This window comes from Salminus brasiliensis, chromosome 22, assembly GCF_030463535.1.
Source record: "Salminus brasiliensis chromosome 22, fSalBra1.hap2, whole genome shotgun sequence".
Taxonomy (NCBI): domain Eukaryota; kingdom Metazoa; phylum Chordata; class Actinopteri; order Characiformes; family Bryconidae; genus Salminus; species Salminus brasiliensis.
The window spans coordinates 5,442,255-5,466,998 of record NC_132899.1 but is presented as its reverse complement, the minus strand read 5'-3'; the positions used below and the strand labels follow the sequence as shown (position 1 = coordinate 5,466,998).

The 24,744-nt window shown below is 39.8% G+C and overlaps 1 protein-coding gene across 4 annotated transcripts in view; it reads right to left on the bottom strand.

Moving 5' to 3' along the window:
- Nucleotides 1–1,335: 1,335 nt before the first annotated feature.
- ptprea (protein tyrosine phosphatase receptor type Ea) overlaps nt 1,336–24,744 on the bottom strand; it is a 137,164-nt gene continuing 113,755 nt past the window's right edge. For all 4 annotated transcript variants that reach the window (XM_072668107.1, XM_072668106.1, XM_072668108.1 and 1 more), the window contains 13 exons: nt 23,686–23,722; nt 23,441–23,538; nt 20,694–20,813; nt 18,412–18,575; nt 14,506–14,641; nt 12,744–12,893; nt 10,625–10,718; nt 8,061–8,137; nt 7,118–7,252; nt 6,085–6,213; nt 5,767–5,918; nt 2,758–2,893; nt 1,336–2,343 (listed from right to left, as the gene is read on the bottom strand). In XM_072668107.1, the coding sequence (XP_072524208.1) occupies nt 2,269–2,343; nt 2,758–2,893; nt 5,767–5,918; nt 6,085–6,213; nt 7,118–7,252; nt 8,061–8,137; nt 10,625–10,718; nt 12,744–12,893; nt 14,506–14,641; nt 18,412–18,575; nt 20,694–20,813; nt 23,441–23,538; nt 23,686–23,722 (1,503 nt within the window). In that variant the 3' untranslated portion in view covers nt 1,336–2,268. The remainder of the gene's footprint in view (nt 2,344–2,757; nt 2,894–5,766; nt 5,919–6,084; nt 6,214–7,117; nt 7,253–8,060; nt 8,138–10,624; nt 10,719–12,743; nt 12,894–14,505; nt 14,642–18,411; nt 18,576–20,693; nt 20,814–23,440; nt 23,539–23,685; nt 23,723–24,744) is intronic.

Genomic DNA, 24,744 nt, shown 5'->3' with positions numbered 1-24,744 from the left:
ATTAGCTCATTTTTCAAATTTGTAAACAGGGAGCTAACGACATGACTAGGCTGGACTCAGTAAAGCTGGCCAATTTGTGAGACCCATGAGGGTTCAGCAGTGTTCTCCTCAGCAGTGACACACACTTGTATAATGATTAGTGACTTATGGGTGAAGTTGTTATTACAGTTATTAACCCTGTAAGACATGACGCTGGAGTTTGTATCTGACCACCTGACCATGCAGCATTACAACTACTATATACAAAGCTACTGTGAACTCTCAGTGGATCAACTGCTCAACTTTGTCCAGAATCTTGCTGATATTTCCAGGACCTTCTAGCAATTTTAGCACTATATATAAATCTGATGGCTGACATTTTCACTTGCTTATATATCTTGTCTGTGCTGTGTAAGAGTAGAAAGTATAGGTCGGTTTCTCAGACCAAGACCAAGTCTAATCCTAAAAGTAATTCATTCATTCAACTTCTTATCTACTTATTCCTATTCAGGGTTGTGATGGGTCCAGAGCCTCCAGAGCCATGTTCCTCCTGAACATGGCCTTAGTCCATCAGAAGGTTCTACAAGTCTACAAGTTCTACAAGATAAAATGCCTCAAATCTCATTTGAAAAGTCATATCTCACTTTTTATTAGAAATCATGCTGTTATAATTATAATTTAATTATAATTACTATATATATATTTTTTAATTTTAGTAATAAAAATGTAGTTCATAATATCAGATCTGTGAAAACATCCTGACTTCTCATGCTGACACATGTCCTTAATGTAGTTTTGATTAGTCATATGTTACCATTGATTTAAATGGAATGTCATTTACATCTCTTGTACATTTTTTACATTATTTCTACTATTGATTTAAATTTTTACAATTAAAAATGTATATTTATAGTAAAATATCCAGTTAAAGACATTTACAATCAATCTTTTACCAGCATGCGCGATGGGTCCAGAGCCTCGCTGGAATCACTGGGCCCAAAGTAGGGTTTCTTCCTGAACATGGCTTTAGTCCATCACAAGGTTTTACAAAGCACTTTAGTCCAAGACTAGGTCTAAACCCTGTCTTTATGGTGTGTCCGATCCCTGATGGTCCATGTAACATTTTTAATATTTATAACCATTTAAAAGCACAAGTTTTTACTAATATTTGTAATTATTTACTAATATTTGTGTTCTGCATATTTGCTTATAAATTCAGGTTAAATGCAAACATTTTGATAAACGTACGTAAAAAAAATCTAATAATTGAGCATAAAAAACATAAAAATGTCCTGCTTTCTGCAACAGTAACCCCCTGAAATGCTGAAAAATAAAAAAATCACACAGACCACAGAGTATATATATATATATATATATCTTCCTTTAATAAGACGTTCTCTTTCGTTTGTAAATCCTTGGCATTGTGCAAGGCTATGGACATTAATCAGTGTGCTTTAAGAACCTGTGCATCCTTTTTCAGCGATGTCGGCCTGGAGACAGGTAGGGCCGTTAGCAGGCCTGTTTTAAGCACATCTCTGTTTTTTAAACCAGATCAGTTCAGAACAGGTTTCGGATGGTTTTTATTTTTTTTTGGAGCTTAAATGGAAACAGGCCTGTCCCACTGTCTTACTGAGTGGTGCATTCACTCAAGCTCATTTTGATACAAAATCTCCAAATACTTATTTCTTTCTTCGTTCACTGAGTTCTGCATGTATTCCGGAAAAAAAAAAAAATCATGTTGACGGTTGCAATTGCTTAATTTTCAGAAAAATAAAAAAAGGAACACTAATAATAGGAATGACAACAATTTGAATAAATAAAATCATTAACATGAGTCTTAAAATGTGAGAATGGACTGTCAGCAACAATACATAAATACATTTACAATACCTACAGCTTTACAAACTTTACACGGGTTAAAAAAAAAACAACCTGTTTAGTTGGTAAGATCCAGATTAAAACAAATAAACAAAAAATAAACAGGTAAAAACAGGTAAAAACACCATAAAAGAATAAAATTATCAGTCTGGAATGATGTGATGAGACTCAAAAGACACAATTTAAGACCATAATGTAAGTTTGTGTAAATATGGCCTTCTGTCGTCATATTACAGCTTTTTAAACCCATTTTGTAGCTTTAGTATACGACTTTATATTACACATAGATATGATCTGTAAGAGGTCAAGTGCATAGCAAAATAGAAGCAAATTTCATCCAGTTATGGGGAACAATCCTGACCAACTGGTTTATAAAAAAGCACTGAACAGAAACGTTTAAGGCAGGTTTGATCATTTAAAATTGGCATAGTCTGAGAAGATGTCGACAAAGTCTTGTACCACTCTGTAGCAGAAGTCATACTGTTCCTACAGAGAGAGAGAGAGAGAGAGAGAGAGAGAGAGAGCATTACCTTATGAATAAGCTAAAAGATTTAACTGCCTGACCTGCTGACCTGCTGTTATTTACCACATTCTGATAGAACCATTAATACAGCAGGCTGCAGTGTTGCTGATCAATAAAGTTATTGATATGTAAGTCAGAAGAATAGCTGACAGTTCCAGCTGGTCGTATGTTGGATGGGGACTGTACTCAATAAAGACTGTTTTACATTATATTAGGATAAAGTCAGATTAATAAAGTCATATTTTTTTTTTTCTCAGAAGATGATGTGTGTGTATCATAAATGATAAGATATAAGATATAATAAATATATATAACATTCCTGGCCTGTTCCTGGTCTCTTATAGCCATAGTGGTAGTCCTGGCGGTTGAGTACGTACCACGGTCTGCACCATGTGTGGCCGCTGCATGCGCAAACTCTTCACAGTCTGAAAGACGTCCAGCAGGCCCTCGGCTTTCACCCGCTCCAGAATATTACTGAGGGCAATAAACGTACCGGTCCGACCCGCTCCGGCGCTACACAAACACACAAACACACACACACACACAATTTAGAAATATAGGAATTGCATAGCTTATAGATAGCACAGGAATTCGTTAATAAAAAAAAAAACCTAAAATAATAAATAAATAAATAAATAAATGCACGGACGCATCAATCTGGAGCTGAAAATTTAGCTGCATTATTTTTATTTATGTTTATAATTGTTTGCAGTAATACTGATTATGAAGTGTGATGGTGTTTTGCGATTTGTTTAGTGTAAACATGATAGAAATGCTTGATGGATTAGTTGTATTGGTTTTGTAACGTCTCCCTCTGCTGGCCTCAGTGGGGGCTCTAACCTGCAAGGGCTAAGCTCCGCCCCTCACCTGAGGATCAGCTTCAAGCACACAGGTGCTGTTTATCACGGGACTGATGAGGACTCCTCTTAAGCGCCTCTGGATGGCGTGCTCTTTGTGGAGTCACTGTGATGCTACCTATGCTTGATGTGATTGTGGCGTGTTGTTGGTTCTCTTGGTTCTGACACTCCTTTGCTCCTTGGATTCAGGATTTGTTAGTGATATACCTGCCTACCTGATTTCTGACCTCTACCTGTCCTGGCTATTTTTCCTTAGTCCAAATAAAGTCCCTCTGCACTACACTAGATGTGTTCAGAACGATGCATTTGTACTTCTACTCAAAATCTACTCAACATTTCTGTTGCATTAAATAGTTAATAGTAATAATAATACAAATAAATAATAAATATGATCAAATATGATATGTATGTCTAAACCTTTAAACAGTAGTGTGTATAATAGTGTGTGTATATATATATATATATATATATATATATATACACACACACTGTCATGTAAAAGCCTTGTAAGGGCAGCTTTACAGAAGAAGGAAAAAACCTTCCTAACTTTCAAAGACAAAGACGAGGACGACCACATTGACCATCAGTGTGGGATGCGGATTTTGGAATTTGGCCTTTGCCTTTAACTATCCATGCAGTGAACATCCTACACATACATTCTAGTGATGAAACACACACAGTGGACAGTGAGCACACTTGCCCGAAGCTGTGGGTAGCCATTGCTGTGGCGCCCGGGGGACAGAGAGGGCACATGACGCAACCCTATCAGAGGCAGGGGTGGCTCAGCGGTTAGAGCGCCAGGTCATCGATAACAGGGTTGGGGGTTCGATTCCCGGGCTCGGCACGCTGCCACTGTTGGGCCCTTGAGCAAGGCCCTTTACCCTCTCTGCTCCCCGGACGCTGGAGTTGGCTGCCCACCGCTCTGGGTGTGTACTCACTGCCCCTAGTTCACTAGTGTGTGTGTACTACCACAGATGGGTCAATTGCGGAGGACACATTTCGCTGTACAGTGACAAATACAGTGGGGAAAAAAAGTATTTAGTCAGTCACCAATCGTGCAAGTTCTCCCACTTAAAAAGACGAGAGGCCTGTAATTGACGAATGAGACAAAATGAGTCACATTGTCTGATTTTTAAAGAATTTATTTACAAATAATGGTGGAAAATAAGTATTTGGTCAATAACAAAAGTTCATCTCAATACTTTGTTATATATCCTTTGTTGGCAATGACAGAGGTCAAACGTTTTCTGTTTTCAGGTGTCTTTTATACTGTTAACGAGTTCAAACAGGTGCCATTAATACAGGTAATGAGTGGAGGACAGAGAAGCCTCTTAAAGAAGAAGTTACAGGTCTGTGACAGCCAGAAATCCTATTTGTTTGTAGGTGACCAAATACTTATTTTCCACCATTATTTGCAAATAGATTCTTTAAAAATCAGACAGTGTGATTTTCTGATTTTTTTTCTCATTTGTCTCTCATAGTTGAGATCTACCTATGATGTCAATTACAGCCTCTCTCATTTTGTTAAGTGGGAGAACTTGCACAATTGGTGACTAACTAAATACTTTTTTTACCCACTGTACGTGCACCTATAATAGCCAGGTGCTCTGACCGCTGAACCACCACTGTCCCAATAGAGGTCAATGTACAAAGATGAATTATTTATAGGTCATTCTGGAGCATTTTGGTGAAATTTGGACACGATGTAGGAAAGAGCTTCAACAAAAAGTTAAAATCTCATTTTTTCATGATTTTTTTTAGAACAACATGGTTTTCAGTATCTCAGAAACAGCTGCCCTCCATGGACTAATTATGTGTATATCAGGGTTGTCCAGTGAAAAACATGTATCTCCAAAATGGTGACTAAAAATGTCTTTAACTTTGAATGGAAGAATGCATTTCTATTGGTCCATGCATCCAGAATTATTTACACAGTGTACAGAAGCCACTACAGCGCTCAAACCATGGAGAAAACTAAAAACGGACACAAATGGAGATGCATGCTTCTCATTGGTCAGCAGTGATATACAGTAACTGGTCCTGTGGCAGATGTAACAGAGTTAAAAGGACCACCATCAACCTTTCTGAATAGATGTAGGCAAGACGATTTCTCACCAATAACTGTAGACAAGACATTATCAGCACCGAAGAAATGCCACAGCACAGCTAAGCATGACTGCTGACCCTACGCATTCCTTCTTTATCATGTCTAAGGGTGTGCGTTATTTAAAGGCGTTTGCACAAACAGTGAGTCACCTCCAGAGGCCTGCACACTTCCAACACCTTAGTTTACCAGAGCACTCTGGAAAGAGGTGGGGCAAAGGTTCTCAGCATGTGCGGTCAATTAACTTGCAGCACTACTGACATGGCATGGACCAAAATCCATCACTATGGAACCCTGCCAGTCCATATTACGCATGAAATGAGCTGTTTAAGATGCACAGGGGCTCCTACAGAACTTAATGAACTAATAAACTGGCCATGGAGTGAAGTTGTGTGGGGTGTGTACGCGTGTGTGGGGTGTGTTACCTGCAGTGCACAACGATGGGATGGTTGCCTGATTGCTGCTGCTGTTTCTGCACAGCAGCGATGATGTCGATCATTCCCTTCCCCTCTGCTGGAATGCCAATCTCTGGCCAGCCGTGGAAGTGAAAGTGCCGGATCAAACGCGTTTCCTTTTCCTTCACACACACATACACACACACACACACACACACACACACACACACACACACACACACACACACAAATGTAATGCATGACTACATCCACATAATGTTGGTATTGGCTACTATTGTAAAAACACACAGAACAGGCAGGACACTAACAGTGCGCAGTAGCACTTACTGGGTCATATGTGAGTACCAGGTCTCTGAGGCTATAGGTGTCGTCACACTGATTATCTGCTTTGATCTCTACTGTGTAGTCTCCATATTTCACTGAATCTTCTGTCGGCCAATACTGAAAGCATTTATCCTAAAAAACAAAAGCGAACACACACACACACATAAATACACACACATACATACACACAATCAGGACAACTGCACTGTATTTTCCTGACGCTGTTAAACCCTGTGTGTACAGCAGCAGCTTCACTCTGTCACAATTTACATCAGTTTCATAGGCCCTAAAATAGAACCCTGTGGGATGCCATGAAATATGTTGCTAAAGTAAACTGTGCCCAAATTAAGCACATTAGTTGCTTTAGGATTGTTAGGATTATTACGTGAATACTTAGCCTAGGCTTTAAGTCCAAAATTGTAGGCCGTAAAATTGAACATGGAGGGATAAAATATTCTAAACTAAATAATGCGCAATAGTTTATGCATTAGGATTAATAACTGAAGAAATAAGCTAGAACAATGATGTGTATGGTTTCCTTACTCTGTAATTGCACATGCCACAGTTTTGCATTACTATAAATAACCATAAATAAGGTTGCTGGTTCAAATCTCCAAACCAGCATGAAGTGAAGGGCAGGGGGGCTGTAAGAGCATCGCTCCCTTTAAAATTCACAGATTGTAGCTAGGTGGCTGCACAAGGTATGTGTGTTTACCGCCCCTATTCACTAGTGTGTGAGTGTGTTCACTGCCACTGCCATACTGCAGTTCTATGGCTAAAACGGACGATCTGATGATCCATCATCTATTTTGCTAAATGTATCAGAATAGCTTGTAACAGGTGGGTCAAACACCAGCTGTAAGTTAATTAGTCCTCATTTATCAAGGTGGTCTTATGGCAGGCCACTAACACTTCCACGGTTGTCTTTATATTAAAGCTGATTGAACTAATTAATTTGTCACATGTACAAATTGTACAGCTGTCCTGTACGAGGCTTGTTATTAATATTTGCGTGTGTATTTGCATGAGTGGGTACCTGTTCCCTCTCCTGTAGTTCTGTCAGCATGACTATTGAGTGGCACTTGCATTCCCACACCATCCTCCAGAAGTCCTCCACAGTGTGGGCCAGAGGACCCTGAGTGGCTATGAAATAGTCCTTCTGCCTGTAGCCCTGTCAAACCCACACAAGCACACATTCAGCACACATTCCTGTATAAGTCATTCAAAATATAAGAAATGTATAGAAGCAAAAGCTGTCTGAGAAATACGGCCGTGTTCCTGGAATATATTTTATCATTTATACTATCATTTTTGCCTTTTTTCATTTTTAATTTTTGAATCTGACAATTGCTCTTTACACTGTGCCAGAATTCATGAATAGACCAATAAAATGCTCCAAAATGAGAAATGCAATATATATAATATTTAGTAATTATAAATAATTTTTAAATGATATCTAATTATTATATATATATATATATATATATATATATATATATATATATATATATATATATATATATATATATATATAACATATTATATTATTATTTAAATATATATAAAAAATATATATAAAATATAAATACATAAAAAAAACATATATATTTTAATTTATGTTTTATACGTTAATTAATTTATGTTTTGGGTTTTTTTTTTTTACATCAACTTCTATTGAAAGTTGTGGGACAATATGAGTGGAATTCCAAAATGTACTCAAAAATGCATTAAAAAAAATGTAATTACCGTAAGTATTCGAAAATGTAATCCCTGGTAGTACTCAAACATACCGGACAAATACAGCACTGTTTGACTCTATTACTTAAAGTAATTCCTATATTGAAGTGACCTTGCCTTTCACCACATCCACACACACCTCTGACCCTGGCTCTGCATTAAACTGCTACATTAACCTCACCGTTAGGCTCCCGAGTGCATCACACACACTCACACACACTTATTAAAAAGGCTGGACTTACATCAATGAAAGATGCATTAATATAGTCGGTGAATTCCTGACCCCTCCGCATGGACAGGATGACTCTGTTGAAGTCATCTGCAAAGAAGATGAGAAGAAGCACTGCAGTTAGCTGAATGTGAGCCAGCGTAAGACATCAGTTATTAAAGTTAAGCCTCATTTAGCTTCATTTAGCTTAATATCATTTTATGTAAACTGTACTGTGAATAAGATTGGGGGATGGGGAGTGGTGGTGGGGGGGAGGGTGTATTCTGCCAGCATTCATCCAGAAGGCTGGGGCGCTGGGATCTGTGTGTGTGTATGAGTGTGTGTATGTGTGTGTGTTTGTATAGGACCACAGTCCAGGGTTCATTAACTCAGTTGTGTTTGTTTTCTTCTTCGCTGCATTACTTCTGTACTCGCTTGTTTGATGGGCTGCTGCCATACAGAAGCTTAATAAAGCGTTTAATTTGTCAATCAGCACTTTGTATTCCTCACTGCATGCGCTCAAACTGAAACGCATACTTCATAGTCTTCATAGATATTGTAATGCACGCCATGCCCTGGTGTTCATATTATAATATCATATTATTAGAATTTTGACTCTACGCTAATGTTTTTACCCAGACAGCAGCGCTGGTGATCATAACAGGGCAAATACTTTGCAGATGCAACGGTACACGTACTATTACCCCTCTCTTCCAGTAATATATTCAGAGCTGAACAATGCAAGGGTTTAAGCGAGTCTTGCAAGTGAACGTTTCCATTATTTCCATGAACTTATGAACAAAGCCAGACAAAGGAAAGGTTGGGATTACTGTGAATTGTCAGATGTGAACACAGCGGGACACCACAGCATATACTAAAGTAACCAATGCACAATAGTTTATGCATTAGAATTAATAACTGAATAAATAAGCGTTTATAAGAGTTTAGGGCTTAGGAGCAAAGGTTGGTACACTTTCCATACTTCGTAACTGTACATGCCATAGGTTTGCATTGAAGACCAGCATGAAGTTTCAGGTGGAGGGAAGGAACAGCGCTCCCTCACACAAGGCATGTGTGTGCACTCACTGCCCCTATTCACTAGTGTGTGTTCACTGCCACAGGTGGGATAAGGCTAAATTCTGCTGTACTGCAGTTCAATGGCTGGAAAAACAAAGGAAAGGAAAGGAAAGACCTTCGTCATGGAAATACTGGGGATTTCACTGGGGTTAAATCCTTGCAATTTACAGCTTAATTCATTATTAATACTGGGACAGTAATGGTACGTCTATCACTCCATTGGTATGGACGCCACTGATCAGTGGACGCGGTCATACTGAGAATGCATGGTCAGAAACGAACCCATTTGTCTGCAGTGACTGTTTATTGACCGGTAACACACCAGTGAAACCAGAACTGACCCCAGCTCAGTTTCTCAACAGCTTCTTAGTGTAAAGGTCATGCTAAACAGGAGAGGGAGTGTTCTATGTGACGCTCACTCTACCATTGAAGAACTATCTTTAATTAGTGCTGAGAGGGAAACCCAGTCATGTATATGCCAATACAGATTACTCAACTAAATTACAGGTCTAAATATGGCTGTAAATGCCAATACTGAAGATAAGAGCTGAATCATATTCATACACATGTTTATATATTTTTTATGGTCCTATGATAATCTTTCTTAAGTAAAAGAGCAGTATATTGATTAAAAGAAGGTACAGGTATGAGAAGGTACTTGGCATAAGAAAAAAATGGAAGCCCCGTGTCTTACTACATTATCCTGGTCTATATAGCTAATATATAGGTTTATACTCAGTGCTGTTGAGCTCAGTAGGACTTATTGAGCTCTGCTGAACGCACTGAGGCAGGAAGAACCTTAATGGGTGAGGAAAGGAAGTGTAATTTCAGATTCACTTCCTCAATAACAAAACATGTTTGTGCTGCTTTCGGGTGCTGGGTGTTGAGATTAGGTGTTGATGGTGGCTCCAGTTCAGCTGTCTGATATTTAGGAGCAGAACTCTGGCACTGGTTTTCAGTTTCTGGAGTTTTCTGATGTTCTTCAGCAACGTCTGGTCAGCAACTAGGACCACAGATGTTCTAGTCAACCTTTCAAACTGACTATGAATGGGGTTGTGCATATAGTCTATCATATCATATAGTATTATTATATATATAAAGTGAAAGTTCACCTTTACTCCATGCAAATGTGACAGAAATGGCCTCAGCTGTTCTGATGTTCTCAGTATACCACACTTTTTACAACTGGCATTGTCCCAAAGCAGCTTTACAAGAATCCAGTAACCGGACAGGAGATCAACAATACATCAAATATAAAGACCAGCCAAAGGTGACAGTGGCAAGGTAAAACTCCCTCAGAGCTGGAGGACGAAACCATGGGAGCAACCAAGACTCACAAGTGGGGATCTGTACCTCCACATAAGACTGTCCTTCTGCTCAGGTATGCTTATAATATCACCATAATCTAATATAACTAATATGATCTTGAACTTTATTTGGTTACTAATGTGTATATTAAGGCACGTTGTCCAGTAACTGTTATTAATGCTGTGTGTCTACTGCTGTTGCTGCTGTTCTTACATGGAATGATCTGGAGCACTCGGTTCTTCTTCATGTTCGCCGGCAGGTTGCCTGTCCTCATGTTTTCCTTCATAATCCGCATGTTTGTAAGCTTCTGCAAAATAACAGGAATGCTGTAAATCTGGACATGTCACATTAAAAGCCTCAATTTTCCTATATAGTTCTTCACTGGCAGACTGTGTTATTTCCCTTCATTCAGCTGCTGATGTCTATGCAAGACATGTTGTCCAGTAAATATTATTGTGGCTGTGTACCGCTGAGATCCTTTCGATATGATCTGTATCATCTATCATATATGATATAATATAGCATATATAATATAAAACAATGTACCATCATATCGGCACTGTCATGTATCTCCAAAATGATGACTTTACAGGGGATGACAAAAATGATCTCATCTTTGAATGGAAGTCAATGTAAAATCTGAGTTTATTCCAAATAATTTAGAGCATTTCTATTGGCCCTTTCATCCATGTTTACCGAGTACAGAAGCAGCTACAGGGTTTAAATGATGAAGAAAATGAAAAATGTACAAAAATGGAGATACATGGTTTTTATTGGACAGCAGTGATAAATGCTGATTAAAATCTTGCCTAAAAAAAAGAACAGCCGACTTTTTATCCAATCAGAACAGATCTGAGGACAGAATATGTGAATCCTAATGTAAACTTTTAATAAATAATCAATACTGTGAGAATTGGCTAAACCAATTAACCCAGCAGTGGACCTCCCCCATCACTGAAAATGCAGCATCACTAGGCAGCCAACATGCTCTGAGGAAAGCGCCTTCAGCCAACAGATGCATCACAGTGAAAGTGATGAGGGTAAAGCGCACCAACTACCCACCCAAAAAGAGCATGGCCAATTGTGCTCTCTTGGCCTCTGGCCGCTGATGGCGAGGCAGAATGACCTGGGTTTTGACCTTGTGATCCTCAGGCCATAGTGTCAGTAGTCTTAGTCTGCTGAGCCACTGAGGGGTTATTATACAGTGTGCTTGTTATAACCCCTGGTCATAGCTTCTGTGTTGCGTTTGCATGTTTGTGTTGCAGTGTGTAATCCTGAGTGAGTGGTACTCTCTGTTATACAGGACCCTAAGGAAGCATGGCCTGGCAGGGAGGCGTTCAGGGCACTTTCCATTTTAGAAATGTTAGCTTTTTAGCTCTGTTACACTTTATCAAACTCGTACATTTTGGGGGTGAGAACAGGGAGGGTGAGGACTGACATATGCCTCTTCCGACACATGTGCAACCAGCTGACTGCTGACGATGCAACGTCACCAAGCAATCAACGCGCTCTGAGGAAAACTCTCTGATGCAACGGCTCGCAGCATCACACTGGGGTGATGTGGGGAGAGAGGGAGCCATCTCAAATTGCCATCAGCAATTTATCTATTGTGGTCTCTTGGGCTGTGGCTCCAGCGATCCTTAGGTCATAGTCCACTGGACCGATTACAGCCTTTTCTTTATGGTTTGGAGGAGGTTCAGTTAGCTGTGTCTTCTAGACTTCTTGGTGTATGCTCACCACTTATATCCATTAACAATATATCCATACTAGATCATGCAATTATGTGGTTTTGTCTGGCAGAGAGTCTTGGGAGAGAGACCACTCACTTTTAAAGTTCATTTCAAATTGTGTATAAAAGTGAAACTTGAAATCAAGGGTATAAAAAAGGCGTTTATCCTGCTTTTGTCTCTACTCAACTGTCTCTACTATTTTTTTTGAGGAGCATTGCTGTGAGGATTTGACTGGATTCAACTCCCCAGCTCATCCCAAAAGTACTGGAGAGAGCAGCATCCATTATTCCAGAGAACCCAGTTCTTTCACAGCTCCACAGCTCAATGCTGCTGGAGGTTTCATACCCCTCTAACCCACGCCTGACATTAGACATAGTGCCAGTAGGTTCATGTTTATCTGCTCCAGAGAGTCCTATTCTATTGGCAGTACTTCTCTGCAGGGACTAGACAAGCTGTGCTTGTGTGGGTGCAACTTAAAACAACTGAATGTTTCATTAGAAGGGGTGTCCACAAACCTTTGGACACACAGCGAATTAGGACTGATATTTAACGAATCCAGAGTTTTCCAGACACTTCCCAACTGTGAAAGGTGCTGTGCTTACCTTAAACTCCTCCTCCAGGCCCAGACGGTCCTGTGGTGCGCAGGTGTTGTGGAGTTTGTGCAGGTGTCCCTCCAAAGAGGACACGTCCAGTTCAGTGTCCCCATAGAGGAAGTACTCCAGCAGGGCCTGGTAGATGAACGAGTACTGCATCTGCACACAGACACACACACACACACACACCCACACGGAAACAGTTAAGGAAGAGAAAAACAAGAGGAAAGTACCTGAGTTGGAAAGTGGGATTTAGTAGAACCACAGTCACACTGGTGATTTCCAGAACTTTCTCTTCTCGTTTTTGCAGTTTTTTTAGGCCTCGCTTACGCGTGATCACAAGTGGTCAGTGGATCGATGGCTACTGTATCTCTGGGATGATCTCACTCAAACCACATGCAGATGTGGTTCAGGGACTCGTGTCACATATGGCATATGTGACATATGACCACTTTTATGACCACATTCGTAATGCTGAGCTGTGTCTTAATGAGTTACGCACGATTCTTCTAAACCAGTCTTAAACCTGTCCTAGCTTGACCTTACAGCGCTCTGTGGGATCCTCTGGCTCTACTAGCTGAGGTTAAAGCAGCTGACTTCCTCAACTTCCTTCTCTATCCCCACTTTCATTTGTTCACGGGTTGCATTCGTTGGCCTTGTCCAGTCAAACTAAACATTCGGAGGTGGCAAAGAGCCTGGTGAATTTGACCTCTTTTAATTAGTTTAATGAATTTCAGCCAGATATCACACCAGGCTGATGGAGCTGCAGAGATGTGTGGCCGTGCTGGATATGTTAGAGCCTCATGACTCTCATGGCTCAGTGTTTACAGACTGGCCTGGTTTACAGACCATGCTCTGTATATGTGATGGACAGCGGCTCAATCTCTGTGTTTTCACTGCAGCTCTGCGTCCAGATTGCAGCCAGCAGCTGGAAAACTGTGTTCCACTGTGTTATGGTTAAACTTTGGCGAGTAATTGATGGTTCATGTGCGTCGCGAATCGTGAGGGACGATCCGTACGGGCCACGGATTATCGGTGATCCATCACACCATTACTCCTTTAATAAAAGTGTACTACTCTTATTATTATTATCAGGTGTAAACGGGCCTTGGAGAGCTGCTTGCATATATATTCATAATAGTATTTTTATCATTCTTTACATTGTATAATAGTATATATATTTTTATTATCAGGTGTAATCAGGTCTTGGAGTGCTGCTTGAACACATTCATAATGGTTTTTATCCTATAAAATGTACAAATGATGACAAAAATTGTGTTTTTTATTCAGAAATGTTAAATTGTGTTCATGTTAGTGCAGATTTCCTCATGAGAGCCTCCCACTCTTTCTCTTGAAATGTGGCAATGTTGTCTACACTCCTGCCATTAATAAATACTGCACTTCCTCTTTAAGGATCTCAGGCATTTCCACGGTTTAAAGAACCAACCATGTGCTCATTACTCATCTAATGCTGTAAACTGCAATTTTTTAGAAGGGTAATGCTGGCCTTTCTGTTTAAAGAGTATGTGGTCGGTCCAATGGAATACAATAGAATCGTATCTCCAAAATGGGAAATCAATGTAAAATAAGTTTAAAATGAGTTTACTCCCTGACATTTGGAGAATTTCTATTGGTCCATTCATCCAGAACTACTTACTCAGCTACAGGGTTCAAACCATGGATAAAAATAAAAATGTACAAACTGGAGAAAAGCGATATGCTGTCTGGGACTGTAAAACATGTGAAGTGCAGTGGTGGTAAACACACTTACGTCTGTCTGTATGAGCTGCGATCGCTGGTCTCGGATTTTCGACACGAACCCAAACACGTCGATCTTCTGCTCCGCGTACATCATGTCAATCATTGCATCTATTACAATAAAGGTACCTGTCCTCCCGACCCCAGCGCTGAGAGAAGAGGCAAACACGGAAACACACAGAAAACATTCAGGTGCATTTCATTCACTTAAGAATTCATAAGAATTTTATAATAAACTGTAGTTGCAGTAGTCTACTGATGCCATCATGCAAAACCCTTGTATCTTGATTTTGTGCTGTTTTTGTCCAAATAAAGTGAAACTGGCAGATGTTCTTTAAATTGTGTCCAAATTTCATGATGACCAATAGAAATGTTACAAAATTACTCAAAATGACTTTTTACATTGACTTCCATTGAAAGTTAAGAAGGTTTTTTTCCCTCTCCTGTAAAGTTTTCATTATAGATTTTTTATATATTGTTAATAACAATAATTTCCCCACTGTGGGACTAATAAAGAATTATCTTAATATATTTATTATAACTATTATTATTATTATTTATTTATTTCTAACATTATTAAATACCATCATTCTCATGTCTGCAATGGAGGCAACTGGTCAACAGCCTAAATCTCACTGAAAAGAGCTATTCATCCACATAGTTTGGTTTGTATGGGTGACATTGTGGTCTGATTGTGTAGGAAGGAGCAGAAATCATGGGGTCCGACCTGCGACATACTTGTAGTGCTGGAACATGACACACAACTAGGTCATAGGGGCTTGATCAAACTTTCAGACGCTGACCTACATATTTCTGTCTTATTTCCCTAACCACTCAACAGAATGAATAGCCCTCAGTTTGCCTAATTCAAATCATATGCTAATCGTTCTGAATAATGCATCATTGTCTGATAAAATAAATTATGCATGCATGACGGATACCTTCCAAATGACACAAAGGGTCCACAAGGTCTTCTGAATAATGGGAGGGAAGTGTAAAAATTGGTCTTTTTCGTAGAGTTTAAAAGTCAAATGTCTACTTTCGTAGCGAGCGCCAATGTCGCCGTTTGAAACAGAAAAGGAAACAGTGTGTACAGTGCCAGAAGTTACATTATAATATATATATATATATATATTATAATCATTAAGACAAGTATTAAAGGTGGACTTGGACCAAGGATATAAGCTGGTAGTCTTAACATCCATTAGATTTTAGGGGTTTAGAGGATGGCTGTGACTAAAACGGCTCCCTGTTTATGTTGTACGACACTAATGAGTGCGTCACCCTATTATGTCTGAATCGTAAAGTGGAATTTGAACATAATTTTGAGGGCAAAATAATCTCCCACAATGCCCTCGTAATTTATAGCGATCATCCTAAATCACTACACAATGCATTTTGAGTGTCGTTACTAAGACAACAGACAGTGAAACGAAGCAGAGACGGCGATGCATGCTCAAATAAGCAGGTGATCATTACGAGCCACTGAACGCCATGAATGTCAGATATTCTCCCACATAGTCCTAAAATGGGAGGCTGATGCTTCTAAGCGACATAACAGTCAAAGATTCTTGCCTCAGTCACTCACTGCTTCACTAAATCCTCCTCCAGAGTTCAGTCTGTGTGTGTGTGTATGTGTGTGTGTGTGTGTGTGTGTGTGAAGCTTTAAACACGGCTCAGACACTCATGTGTTTGTTTATGAGACCAGAGCTGGAGCTGATTCATGTTGGATGATAGGAAGTGACTAAATTCAACTGTCTGCGACTACCACTGTTTCTACCACTACACCACTAATTGTCCCTCCCTTTATAGAGTAATACTAATGAGGGAGTAGGGATCCATTTCGGTCACAGTCTTCAGCTGAACATATTTTTCCATAAAAGTTTAATCACATTAATCACAAAAATATTCTTTGATAATTAAGATTAATCACAAGTTAAAATGCTAACTAGCACGTCTTTGAACTAATAATCTAGAGGAGTCTGTTCATTTTTCGTATAACATTTCAGTGTAGTTTAGAGACCTTTAGCCATGACGAAGCTCGGACACAGACTCTTTAATAGAGAAAAAGCTTCAACAACTTTTTAAGAGATAAATGGACGCTGGGCTGGATTAAGCTAAGAGCTAAGAGAGGTGCAACTCTGTGTGTTTGTAAGAGAGAATGAGAGTTAGTTATGAGATTTAATCCATATTTCAGCATAAATAAAGTGTGATCTACTCTCTGAGCTCAACAGTAGAGACACTGTGTTTACATCGCTCAATAAAAGTGCTAATATGTCATTAGACTCTGTAAAGAGAGAGAGCTCTACAAGAGGAAGTTGGGGCAAACTTGGTAAGATGATTGATTGATTAAAAGATTAATTAGCATTAAAAAAAGGTTAACACGTTAAAGTTTGCAGATGAATCGTGTGCATTAAGCTGTTAACGTTGACAGCACTAATGCTAATCCAATGTTTTTAGAACAGTTGATGTACTACATCACCACTGTCACGCAAAACCCCCATATCTGTAAAAAGGCAGTTTTACAGGAGAAGGAAAAAAACGTGACTTTCAATGGAAGTCAATGTAGAACGATTTAAGTATTTTGGCAGAATTGTTATAGTTGTTTGGTCCAGTGTAATATATTTCCATGGGGCCCAAAAATCCTAAAAATGTACGGCCTGAGAAATATCTCTTAGCCTATGGATCATAACCTATATCCATAGGCTAATGACCTATGGATCCAAAAGGTTTGGATGTTTACCATATGGAAAACATAACCTATTCATTAATACTACTTGATTCCCAGTCATTTGGAGCATTTCTATTGGTCCATTCATCATGAAATACTGATGCAATGTAAAGAACAACTGCCAGATTCACATCATGTCAAAAAGTAAAAAACGACAAACATGGAGATACAAGGTTTTTGAATGTGGAGAATTTGGAATCAGTTACTATTAAAAATGAAGGTGCTTCAAATGGTTCCTTAGGCAATGAAGAAGACTTACTTTTGGTTTCCTAAAGGCCGTGAAGAACCTTGCGTGAATAACTTAATGACCTTTTCACCAAGTGTGGGTTTTATTAACCTTTAAAGGTTTTTTTCTTTCTCACTCTTTTACAAATGTGTTTTTTTTTACCAAAAGTGGTTCTTTTACGGCATTGCTTAAAGAACCCTTTAAGTGCAGAATCTAGTCTAGTCAATATCAGCTTTCTATTATTCTTCCCTTACCACAAATGTAACTGATCAGCATAAGCATAAAAACTACAAGGCCAATGTAGCTAAGTAAAGGAACCATACACTGATCAGCCATAACATTAAAACCACCTGCCAAATTTTGTGTAGCTCTACCTCTTGCCATTAAACCGCTCTGCCCTGTCAAGACATGGACTTCACATAACATAGCCAACATTAGCTTGTTCAGCAAATTGTGCACCAGTAGCTCTTCAGTGGGGTTAGAGCCACAAAGACTAGCCTTGGCTCTCCACTGGCATCAGTGAGCCTTGGTCACCCATGGCTCATGGCTCATTAAACCACCCGCCTAATATAGACCCTGTAGTCAGTTCATTGGTTGTCCTTTCTTGCAGCACTTTTGGTAGGCACTGACCACTGCATACCAGGATCACCTACAAGACCTGACTGATGGTGTGGAGATTTTTTGACCCAATGACAATTTGGCTCTTGTCCATTTTCCATTTTTCCTGCTTCCAACATATCAACTTCAGGAACTAATATGCATATATATGTATATCCCATCTTCTGAAAGGTGCTATTGGAACCAGATGATCACCGCTATTCACTTCACCTTTCAGTGGTTTTAATGTTATGGCTGATCGGTGGAAACTGTTTTTGTGGTTCTTGAAGATCCTGATACTTTGCTCAAGGTTGGAGCTACACCTACATCAGGTGAGAGTAAATCTCCAGGTTGGGTTTGCGTACCTACAGTGCACCACGATAGGTCCACCATATGACGGGTTCACCTGTTTGACCTTCTTGAGGAACTTGAGCATGCCGATGGGCGAGAAGGGCACGCCGAAGTCGGGCCAGCTGGTGAAGTGCAGCTGTGTAACCAGCCGAGGGGTTTTAGAGCCATCACTGGCCTGCTGAGGAAGAAAGAGGAAGCTTCTTATTTTAGGAAGACCACAAAACTGTCGAAACTCTGCCTTCCCTGTGGCAGACCAGGGTTCGATTCCCTGGCCAGGCAAGCCCACCACACTACACATTCAAAAGTCCTTGGACAAAACTCCTAACTCTACATTCTCCTGCCTGTGTAACATGATTCGCATGTAGGATGTGTTCTAGAAAAGACTGTCCCCCAAATGCCATAAGTGTGTGCTGTGCACAAAAGTCTACTGCACATACACAATGTGTCCAAATGTTTGTGGACGCCCCTTTAAACGAATGCATTCAGCTACTTTAAGTTGCATCAATTGTTGACACAGATGTGCAAAGTCCAGACCCTGTAGAGCACTGCTGCCATTAGAACTGGACTCTCTAGAGCAGAAAAACATGAACCTACTGGCACCATGCTGCCTAATGCCAGGCGTGGGCTAGAGGGGTGTAAAGCCCCCCAGCAGCATTAAGCTGTGGAGCAGTGGAAGAACTGTGTGCTCTGGAATGAAGGAGAACTGTGTTCTCAATATGTTCTGGGACAAATAAGCAGGTGTCCCATTACTTTTGTCAATAAAGTGTACTTTATTAGGGCCACTTGCACTCCACTCTGGGGAAAAAAAAATCTTAAACTTGCTTCTCTATGTGTTTGGCAGTTGTTTTATTCCAGACATTTCATCAAACCGAGCTGAGTTATCTGAATTTGCAGACTATGAACGGCATAAAGTCCCAACAGCAATGTGAAAGACTGGTGGAGAGCCGGCCGAGACATGAGAGCTGTGATTGGCCGTCGAGGTTATTTCACCATAGTGATTTCTGAATGCTCTCAAAATTCAGATATTAGTACTGTGATTAAATCTGAATAAAAACTTCTCTGCATTATAATTATTATAATCATTTCTTTGCATTATTTAAGCAGTTGTTTTTGAGCAGTTGTCATTTCTGCAAATAAAGAAATGCTCTAAATAGTAAATAATTATATTTGAAATTTAGCAGAAATGTTGTCCATGGTTTATTATATACAGCACAAATGTTAATTTCTCTAAACACACTGCCTATAAATAGTAAAACCAGAGAAACTGATCATGTAGGCTTGGCTTTTTTATTTTTGCCGGAGCTGTATATAGATGAATATAGACTACGCAAGCAAACTCTTAGCATATACAGATACCAAAATAATTTGATAGAAGAGCCACTTTAGTTCCTGGCCTTTAAAGAACCATATGTGTAAATTAGGTACGAGTTAAATAAGTGTGAAGAAGCTAAGTCACATTATGGAGAGGCTCTATACTGGTATGTCTTCCAACAACAGGCAACAGCCAAAGATAAGCCATCTGAAGTTTGCACTGTTCACAAAGCCCCACATTGTTGGGTCTCTCTCCAAAACACCCCCACACTTTAACTGGGCGAGTGTTTTTAGCCACGTTTTGTTCTCTAGAGAAATCCAAGGCTGCGTTCCAAACCACACACTTCTACCTTTAACTCACTACTTCAATGAACGCACTTTTAATAGTGGTGCACTCTTTTAAACACTATTTAGTGTGGTAGTGAGCGGTCTGGGACACAGCCCCTGTTTTTCGGGGGCGTGGCCATCTTGGGACACGTTATTCAAATCGACAGATTTACATAATCAATGATGCTGATTATGTCAAAAAGCCAGCCCAGCCCTAATTTGCACTCTTGTTAACCTGAGTTTGGGTTAGTGAAGACAGGACACTGAAGATGACAACTCTCCAAAGTGTGACAACAGTGGTTTTAAGACATATGCCACAGTTTGGGTGTGCTTTCTGGTCCATCTGATTGAAACAGCCATAATGTGGAGAAATCCGTGGTTTTCTTTAATAGTAGCTGACATCCTCTAGTATACAATTGCTAATTGAGGAACTAACCAGACATGGCAAAATCCTTATTGTTAAGCACTTAAATCTCTTTTAATAAACAGATGGTAAGGATACATGGAAAACCTACAATCATAATTATAGCCTGAATATAGTCATCTTCCAACCGCAGGCATGAGCACATTTCAGACGCCTCACAGTAAATGTCTATGCTGAGTGACTCACAGCTGACTGAAAATAAAAGGGAGTATGTGTGGGGGTTTTGATACTTACATACTGCACACAGAATTTGCGGATTGTGTAGTCAACCAGCACGGTGAAGTCCTCCACAGCCACCCGCACATTACCGTACGTCCAGCAGCCCTGGTCAGGCCAGTACTGATAACACTTATCCTAAAGAAAGAATGACAGACAGAAAGAGAGCAGAAAACTCAAAGATCTGTCCCAAACAATTAATGAAAAAAATACAGCAGTATAAAATATGGAAGAGGCTGAACAGCAGTGGGGGACCCTCAGGGCTTCTTTCAGGCCGAATCAGTTCTTGTAATAAGGTTTCAGTTTTGGCAACAAGAGGATTCAAATCTGTAGAGAAAACCGCCCTATCAGGATGGTTCTCTGGTGGTATCTAGGTAGAAGGTGGTAGCTTGGTCAGAACTTCCCTGGTGGAACTGAATGTGTAACAAACCAAAAACCAAACTAAATAAATAGTTCTGTCTGAAACAATGTCAAAGTTCTAGATACATCATTGACACTGAATGTGAGCGGCAGCCTAACCAGGATTGAGTCTGCCACTACTAAACAGTTACTGCTACAACAACCATTGCTACTGTTATTACTACTACTACTGCTGCTACTATTACTACTACTACTACTGCTACAATCACTATTATTAATGCTCCTGCTGCCAGTACCACAATTACTAATGCTACCACTGTTCCTACTACCACCATCACTACTACCACTACTACTACTACTACTGCTGCTGCTACTACTACTACAGCCACTATTTTCACTACTACTACTAATACTACCACTACTACTATTGCTAGTAATACCAATACTACCATCATTACTACTACTACAGCCATTACAACTAATACTGCCACTTTTACTAATGTTACTACTACTACAAACACTACTACTACAGCTTTAAGTTAATAACCAAACTTATGTCTAATCTAGAATGTTCCAAGCATACTACTACTGGTCCTACTACTACTAACATTACCACTCCTACTAATGTTACTACTACTACTGCTGCTCCTACTACTACTACTAACATTACCACTCCTACTAATGTTACTACTACTACTACTGCTCCTACTACTACTAACATTACCACTCCTACTAATGTTACTACTACTACTGCTCCTACTACTACTAACATTACCACTCCTACTAATGTTACTACTACTACTACTGCTCCTACTACTACTAACATTACCACTCCTACTAATGTTACTACTACTACTAACATTACCACTCCTACTAATGTTACTACTACTACTACTGCTCCTACTACTACTAACATTACCACTCCTACTAATGTTACTACTACTACTAACATTACCACTCCTACTAATGCTACTACTACTACTACTAACATTACCACTCCTACTAATGTTACTACTACTACTACTCCTACTACTACTAACATTACCACTCCTACTAATGTTACTACTACTACTGCTGCTCCTACTACTACTAACATTACCACTCCTACTAATGTTACTACTACTACTGCTCCTACTACTACTAACATTACCACTCCTACTAATGTTACTACTACTACTAACATTACCACTCCTACTAATGTTACTACTACTACTACTGCTCCTACTACTACTAACATTACCACTCCTACTAATGTTACTACTACTACTAACATTACCACTCCTACTAATGTTACTACTACTACTACTGCTCCTACTACTACTAACATTACCACTCCTACTAATGTTACTACTACTACTACTGCTCCTACTACTACTAACATTACCACTCCTACTAATGTTACTACTACTACTACTGCTCCTACTACTACTAACATTACCACTCCTACTAATGTTACTACTACTACTACTACACCAACAAATGCTACCACTACCAGTTATACAGCCACTACTCGTACTACTGCCACTACTAATACTAATAGTACTACTACCACTAGTACTACTATTACTACTACCGCTACTACCCCTACACCAACCGTGCACAACTACTTACACTATCACTACTACGACTGCCACTACTACTATCACTACTATTGATTTACAACTGAAAATAGTAATAAAAGAAAGCAAGTTTAGAGATCTTCTACTGTTCTTAAACTTGAATTAATAAATAAGTGTACTCAGTTTTAACCCAAATGATCTGAGATAATAATAACATATGAAAGGTAAGGTAAGGTAAAAACTTTTTTTATTATTATTAAATGCTAAATTAAAGGGATATGTTTTCTAATGTTTCCCAAATGTCTAATAAACTTAACTGCCCTATAAAAAGGTGGAGGAGTTTTGTATGGGAGACTACCATTAAATGCAGTTAAGTGGCTCAGTGAACACTGGTAAGGGCACATGTGTGGTTAAGGTGACTTCTGAGCTTCTGCAATGCAAATCAGTGAGCTTAATCAGTCCTGCCTGTCAATCAGAATTAGTCAGCCTGAGCTCGCCGGATAATACACCCTTAATGACACTCTGCTGCCTAATTATGATAACGCCTGAGAGGGCTTTATTAGCCATTATTTAATCATCGATTCAGCGCTGAGCTGGAGATGATCTTAATCTCTCATCCATTCTGGCTTTATTGATTTGTCTCTGAGCTTTCAAAAGCTGCCTAAAGAGAGTGTGTGTGTGTGTGTGTGTGTGTGTGGGGGGGGGGGGGTGTAGGGGTGGGCGCTCTGTTGTTAAAAGCAGATGACCTCTGTGGGAGACTGAAAGTGAGACATGTAGAGCCACTTCTTTTTGTCTGCACCAAGCCTCCAGAAGCCAGCAGATTAACATAGTCAAAGGTATGGTTACCTCCTTTCTCTCTTTCAGGTTGGTGAGCATCACAATAGTGGCTGATTTCTGCTCCCAGATCATTCTCCAGAAGTCAGCAGCAGTCTCTTGTTTTGGTCCTGGAACACACAAACACACATAGTGCAACCATTGTAACCCAATCTAATCTCACACCCAGCAGAATGCAGACTGAGCTGGTAACAGAGTATCAGCAGATCATCACAGTGATGGCATCTGGTGGACACATTCCAATGTGCTGTTCTTACCTTGTGCTGCGATGAACTTGTTTTTGTCTTTGTAGCCCTGTGAGACACAGAGCAGGGTTTACATGCACAGTGTAAAATACGGTAAATACACAGAACTGTCAAAATACACCCATTTCTGTAAATGCATGGTGAACGGAAAGCTCCCCAGACAAAGACAAAATCTAATCATATCTGTCCCCAGTGTCTACATAGCAGCGTCCGCCCTCTCAGGTAGGGATTACACCAGTCTCCAGAGTTCCTGCGCATTGTAGCCCACTGCTCCACTAACTTTGCACTTCAACTCCAAGCCAAATCCAAATCTGTGTATGATTCCCAGCTGGCTGAATGTTCAATACACTACATGGACAAAAGTATTGGGAAACATTCCCATTCATTGTTTCTTCCAAACTGTAAAAATAGAGTTTAGACTTTATATTAGATTTTGGAGCATTGCTGTGAGGATTTGATTGCATTCAGCATCAAAACTGTTAGTTAGTGAGGGCAGGATGTGGGCAGATCACCACCCTAGCTCATCCCAAAAATATTAGATGGAGCACCATCCATCATTCCAAAGAACACAGTTCTTCCACTGCTCCACAGCTCAATGTCAATGGTGCCAATAGGTTCATGTTTATCTGCTGTGGTAATTTTGCATGTTTGAGGTCTAAGACTTCATATCATTAAAGGCATATCATTAAAACCACCTTCATCGCTTGTCCTTCCTTGGAGCACTTTTGGCTGACCCAGAAACCCCCCACAAGTCCTGCCTAAATTTTGGATGATGTTCTGACCCAGTTGTCTAGAACATCACAGTTTGGTTCTTGTCAAAGTGCCTCAGATTCTTATTCTTGCCTATTTTTTCTGCTTTTAACATCTTCACCTATCACCTTTAAGAACTGACTGTTCTCTTACTGCATATTATATCCATCCTGTGACAGATGTAACAAGACACCCAGTGTTATTAATAGTCGGTTTTCATGTTATGGCTGACTGGCGTATCTAGTGGTTGGTATAGCTTGGTGGTTAATAACCTCCCCTCCAGACTGTGGCCATGTTATGGCAGACTGTGGTTGGACCACC